At 36.1% G+C, this 6,598-nt stretch overlaps 1 protein-coding gene across 1 annotated transcript; it reads left to right on the top strand.

Moving 5' to 3' along the window:
- The first annotated feature begins 3,128 nt into the window (after nt 1-3,128).
- Nucleotides 3,129-3,692, top strand: LOC132301481 (uncharacterized mitochondrial protein AtMg00810-like). The gene is made up of 2 exons (XM_059798731.1): nt 3,129-3,462; nt 3,550-3,692. The coding sequence occupies exons 1-2, from the start codon at nt 3,129-3,131 to the stop codon at nt 3,690-3,692; spliced, it is 477 nt and encodes a 158-aa protein (XP_059654714.1).
- Nucleotides 3,693-6,598: the final 2,906 nt, after the last annotated feature.

Genomic DNA, 6,598 nt, shown 5'->3' with positions numbered 1-6,598 from the left:
ATGTCTTGAATTGTCCATTTTCTAAAGGGCAACACCAAAGAAAGAATGAGGAAGGAAACTTTAAAAGAAATTTTGGAAAGAAGGCCTTTATTTCTGATTGGGACTCTACACTTGAAGAAGATAAAACTGAAGAACCACAAGAAGATGAGTGCTTGTTCATGGCTACTCTTAAAACCTCACAAGCTGTATCAAAAGTTGAAGAAGACAGTGACTCAGAAATAGAAGAAATACTTGAGGAATGTGAAAGACTTGCTGTGAAGTGCAATCAATAGAAATCTCAGATAAAGACACTCAATTCAGAACTACAAAAAACCAAACAACTTCTTGTAAACCATTTTAGGCTTAAATTGTCAACTGTATGTTCAGTTACTCTACTGAAGTCTTAATACAACACACAATGGTCTATTAAAAGGTGCAAAGAAGAACTCTTATCGATTTTTGAAGAAAGATCTTTATAGATGGCTGAAATTTGGAAGCAATCCACTAAGCAAATTGGAAAGACTGGTATTGGTTATGTTTGTGACACTGCAACCAAGGTTAAACAAAACCACTCAGTGTTTGTCAAGGCCACCTCTGGTGAGGTTTATGCAAGATTTCCAATTATAAAACCCATGAGACCAAAATATGACATACTTGACTACACTTGCAATAATCTGAAGTTGAATGAAAATGACTTTGTCACATCTTCCATCAGAAATTTCAAAATCACCAAGATGTATATGAAGAAATCTGACTTAGCTCAAGATCAAAAAGTTAAAGATAAAAGATCTTTTGTGAAGTCCAAGATGATGTGGATACCTAAAAGAATGAATGCAGTGAGTATGTTGGCATATATAGCTTTCAAAGCCTGTAACACCAATGACAAATGGTATATTGACAGTGGTTGCTCAAGGCACATGACAGGTGATGGTTCCAAGTTTGCATCTCTGAAAAACTTTGATGGAGGAAATGTTATCTTTGGAGATAACCAAAAGGCCAAGATAATTGGAATTGGGACTGTGAATAAATCTGAAGAATTACCTGGGATTAAAGAGGTTTTACTTGTTGAAGGCATTAAACACAATCTTCTAAGTGTGAGTCAGTTGTGTGACAGTGGGAAGAAGGTGTGCTTTGATAAAGAGAAGTGTAATATTGTTGACATTAAATCAGAAAAAGGTTCTATTCTCAACCTGCAGATCTTCTGGAAATGTGTATACAGTATTTGAAGAAGCCACTCAATGTAACTTAACCACTCTAGATGAAGTTGTACTATGGCATAAGAGACTAGGTCATCTTCACTCAAAGAATCTAATCAAAATTCTGAAGCTGAAGGCTATGAAAGGCTTACCTAATCTAAAATTCAGTGATAACCATCTCTGCAGAGCTTGTCAACAAGGAAAATAAACAAAAATAGCATTTCCTTCCAAAAAGATTAACACTTCCAGAGCTCTTGATTTAATTCATATGGATCTCTGTGGTCCTACCAGAACTACAAGCATTGGAGGAAGTAAGTATTTTATGCTACTCATTAATGATTTTAGTAGAATGGTGTGGGTTTATTTTCTAAAAGAGAAATCTGATGCTATTACACACTTCATTAAGTTTGTTAACCTGGTTGAAAATAAAAAAGGTTGCATTGTAAAGAGACTAAGGTCTGATTTTGGTTATGAATTTATAATAAGAGAGTTCGAAAGCTATTGTGATGTAAAGGGTATCAAGAAAGAATTTTCAGCTGTTGCAACTCCTCAACATAATGGAGAAGTGGAAAAGAAATACAGGACTGTGCAGGAAATGGGGAAAACTTTGTTACTTGAAAAAGGTTTTGCAAAAGGCTTTTGGGCTAAAGCTGTCAATACTGCAGTATATATGATCAACAGGGTGCTTCTTAGACCTAATTCAACTAAGACTCCATTTGAACTATGGTATGGAAGGCCTACAACAGTTTATTACTTTAAGGTGTTTGGCAGCAGATGTTTTATTCTCAATCATACAGATAACCTAGGGAAATTTGACTCTAAGGCTGATGAAGGTATATTCTTGGGATACTCTATTAAAAGTATGGCTTACAGATGTTACAATCTCAGATCCTCTAAAGTTGTTGAATCAATTCATGTTAAATTTGATGAAAATCCTCAATCTAGTATCAATGATGAAAGTTGTTTAATACCTGGATCAACAGAAGCTAGTCCTTCTCATTCAGTTAAAGAGTTAAATGAAGCTGCTCAATTCACTTCAGGGTTTGACAATCAAAGGGAAATTATCTATCCAGTTCTACAGAAATAGATCCAAGCTGAAAATATCATTGGATCACCTCAGGCTGGTGTTCAAACAAGACATAAGAAAAGGCTCATTGAATTAGAAGCTGAAGATAGAGAAGAGTACAGTCATTTTGCTATGTTATCTTCAATTGAACCAAAGTCTTATAATGAAGCTCAGAAAAGTGAAGATTGGATAGCAGCTATACAAGAAGAACTTGATCAGATTCACAGGAAAATGTCATTGGTTCCAAGTGGATTTACATGAACAAGTTGGATGAGAAAGGGTTTGTTATTAAAAATAAAGCAAGACTGGTCTGCAAAGGTTGCTCTCAACAAGCAAGAATTGATTATGATGAAACTTTTGCAACAGTTGCTAGGCTGGAATCAATTAGAATGCTCTTGTTATTTGCATGTCACAAACAAGTCAAAGTCTATCAAATGGATGTGAAGTCTGCCTTTTTGAATGGAGACTTAAAAGAAGAAGTTTATCTAGAACAACCTGAAGGTTTTAAAGATCACAAGCATCCCTCTTATGTATTTAAACTGAACAAAGCTTTGTATGGTCTCAAACAAGCTCCTAGAGCTTGGTATGAAAAATTACATCACTTCTTGGTTGAGTAAGGCTTTCAAAGAAGAAAAGTTGACAGCACTCTTTATGTTAAAATTCCATAAGATCAGTTTCTTATACATCAAATCTATGTAGATGACATCATGTTCTATGGTTCAGATACCTCTTTAGCATCAGAGTTTACAAATTTAATGAAAACCAGATTTGAAATGTCACTCTTGGGACCTCTCAGATACTTCCTAGGCCTGCAAATCCATCAAACTTCTATAGGGATTTTCATTTCTCAATAGAAGTATGCATTTGAGTTGGTTAAAAAGTTTCATATGAATGATTGCAAGCCTGTTTCAACTCCTTTATGTCCTAATACCAAGCTCTCTCTTGAGTGTACTACAGAATCTATTCCTTCTACACTTTATAGGTCTATCATTGGAAGTCTCTTGTACCTCACAGCTTCCAGACCAGATATTATGTACTCTGTGGGACTGGTAGCAAGATTTCAGTGCAATCCTAGACTCTCTCATCTCCAGGCTGCTAAAAGGATTCTTAGATATATCAAAGGAACTATCTCCTATGGTTTGCACTACATTGTTTCCCCTATACTATCTATAACAGCCTTTTTAGATGCTAATTGGGGTGGCTCCTTACCTGACAAAAAAAGTACTTCAGGTTGCTGTTATCTCCTTGGTTTAAATATTGTTTCCTAGCTGAGTAAGAAACAATATACTGCCTCTCTTTCTACTTCAGAAGCTGAGTATATTGTTGCTTCTCAGGATGTTTCCCAACTTCTTTGGATGAATACTACTCTTGCAGATCTTGGCCTTCACTTCTCAGGTCCTTCTCACCTTTTGTCCTTCAATGTTAAAAAGGGGGAGAATAGACTGAAATAAGGGGTAGTTTACTCATATTGTTACTATGTTCATTACTTTAGTTGAATCTGTTTCACTGAGGTCTTATTTCATGATTGAAGTTTTTGTCATTAAAGGCAAAAGGGGGAGATTGTTGGTCCTAAAGTCCTTTATGCAGTGTTTGCCTCTTTAATGTCAAAAATCAGTGTAGTAGTGGTTTCTTCATTATTAATGTTGCTTAAAATAAGACTCAAGGGTTGTGTGGTCATTTTCACATCAGTGATTCATACTTCATATCTGTGCTGAGAATTCATCACATTATACTAGCCTGTTTTTGCTAAAATTGCTGAATTTTGTGTGGACTTAGTTCATAAAGTTGTCTCAGATGGTTCCAGGGGTAGCATTATCTTTTCTCAGCTATATTTAATATAGATACGTATGTTCAAGATGCTACATTACACTGGAGTGATCTCATTGAAGCTGTATTGTCACTTATATAGTCTTAGGACTTTTTCTTAGCTGAGAAGATATAAATCTGTTGGAAGGGTATCTTGGTAATTTTCTTCTAAGCTCATGTGTATGTCACGCTCCAGTGGTCCCAGAGCAAATGAATATGCAAGAATATTGCATTTCTTAGAGGTTAAGTATTGAGCTGAATGGTGTGCACTGTCCTATAGTGTGTATGCGTATTTTTCTGTGTATATAGTGTCAAAAGTGCTAAGGTGTCCTTCAGGAATTGGCTCTTGCTCCTGAAAGTATCTGCATTGTGCTTTATCAATGATTGGCTTAAGGTGACAGGTGTATTCCGAGAGTGTATGGAGTTCAATGCACTTTGTGGTTTTATATATATATGCTGTTATAGCCATTTTAGGGATTATAGCCTTGAGAATGAAAAGTGACATTCAGCTATAGCCTGAATTACCTTGAGAGCATTGAATGAATTTAATTTACTGAGAGTCTTATGATGATTTATGCCATAAAATCTTACTGATTCAACCTTTGCTGAGGTGCTCTACTGAGAGAATGTTGCTGCTGCTGTTTTTGCTGTTGCAAGGGCTGGATTGAGTAGTGAATTTGAGTTCAAAGGTGCTATGGTCTAGTTTGTAAGCTGACATTGGTATAATTCACTGATTTACACTTGCTCAATACAAAGTTATGTTGAAAATCATGCTGAATTTAATGACTGATTCTTGGATTCCAGTACTAATTGGTTAAGCCTTGCTATATTATGAGTTTTTGATCTTCTAGCAAGTATAGTTTGATTAATCTATTATGTTGAAATTGACTTTGTGAGAGAATTGTGGTTAATTGTTATTTTCAGTATTCAAACCCTTGTGTTAAACTGAGTTTTGTTGAACCAAGGCCTGTTTTGAACTTTGTGAATTGCTCATGCTACAATTCATTGTTTAATATTATGATCATAAGTACTACAGTGAATGAAGACTGAATATGATGTTATTGATTGATTCTCGAAAGGACATTCCCATTTTACCCCTCAAGTACTGATTGCTGCAAATAGTTGTTTTGAAGTGGTAATTTGGAATTCTGAGGTGTCTTCCTTATTTTAAATTGTAGGAAAGACTTATGTTTCTTGTGTATCATCTACTTGATGTATTTGGTGAGCCTAGAGAGCTTGTTTGGTCCTGGCAGGGTTGCCTAGGATAGGGGGAGTGTTTGTGTACACTTTGTTAAGATAGTGTGTAAGTGAAGTGTGAAAGCTAGCGTCTACTTCTGATACAAGGGTGTGTGTAGAGAGTGAGACAGCTGAGTGTGTAACAACTTACTTACAACTAGTGGATGCTTGCATTGGCTAAGGCCAAGACCCAAGGTTTTCCCTAAGTAAGAGGGTTTATTTGTAAAACCTGTTGCATTGCTTTATCTACTGTTTTAATTTAACTTTTAGCTTATTAAAAAGACTTGACCAATTCACTCCCCTCTTGGTCCAACATTATTGTCATTCATTTCAGAGGTAGAGTCGTGGTGTTGTCCTTCTTAGGACTGGCGGTTTCCTTTTTTTCGTGTCTTCCCTTAGGGACTTTTACCGTGGTTATTGATGGGTTGTGGTGCTCAGAGTGAGTGGATTGGTATGAGATCATTTTTTAGGGACTTATGCCATATCATTGAGGATTTCTTTGATTCGTGAGGTGAGCTCGATGCTCTTTTGAGAATATCTTTTGGAGGATCGCTGTTGGATATGGCTTGTTTGTGGAGTTTTCTCATCCTAGTTATGGCTAGACGCAGTTTTAAGGAATTGTAGTTCTAGTGATTGTTTATAGATTGAAATTGAGGAATTTTAATTTGGCTTGATAATGCTAAGCACGGTTTTGAGAGATTTTTTTATGACCTTGGTTGTTGGGATTTTGATATGTGTGCCACGTGGTGGACTTATTTTTTTTTTTTTTTTTTTGAGGATTTAATTATCCGTGATAGGGATTTTGATCTAGTGTTTGATTATGGTATAGTCTTGTAGTTGATCTATTTTTGGGAGATATGTAGGACTTTCGATGAAATATCTTATAGTGAAGTTCGTTATGATTTCTGGAGGTGTTGATTTGCTTGTCAGGCTTTAGATTCATGATTGATGTTGTTCATAGTAGTGTTTTGAGACGTTGAAGTTGTTGGTTTTGTTGTATTAAAGATTTAAGGCCTTAAGCGTAGCAGAACCTATGACATTGTTGTCAAAATTTTGGGATTGGCCAGAATGGTCCGACTGGACATCTTTGGAGTATATCTCAACTCTCACAAAATGTTGGTCTCCGTAGTGCTTTTGGTAATGATCATTTTCGATGTTAATGTCATTTGTATCAGGAGGTTTCATAGGTAGACCTAGTGGGGGCAGGTAATGAACTGGTGCCTTACACTATCATGCTACCGTATAAGTTGTGTACTGTGAGCGGGTGCTTGTTGCCGTTGATCCAACCTTACTGACGAGTAAGTGTGGGCGGGCA

The sequence above is a fragment of the Cornus florida genome, unplaced genomic scaffold (assembly GCF_030987335.1).
Source record: "Cornus florida cultivar Cherokee Brave unplaced genomic scaffold, ASM3098733v1 CherokeeBrave_3.0.0_Hap2_Chr03, whole genome shotgun sequence".
Lineage (NCBI taxonomy): Eukaryota > Viridiplantae > Streptophyta > Magnoliopsida > Cornales > Cornaceae > Cornus > Cornus florida.
Note: the sequence above shows the minus strand (reverse complement) of the source record. Positions and strands in the feature narration are given on the sequence as shown.

What these genes read in the sequence shown, in the direction of transcription:
- LOC132301481 (XM_059798731.1), top strand. Translation starts at nt 3,129, where the DNA reads ATGAATGATTGCAAGCCTGTTTCAACTCCTTTATGTCCTAATACCAAG. An exon ending in CTCCTTACCTGACAAAAAAA is followed by an intron (nt 3,463 to 3,549) that starts GTACTTCAGGTT and finishes TTTCTACTTCAG; the next exon opens with AAGCTGAGTATATTGTTGCT.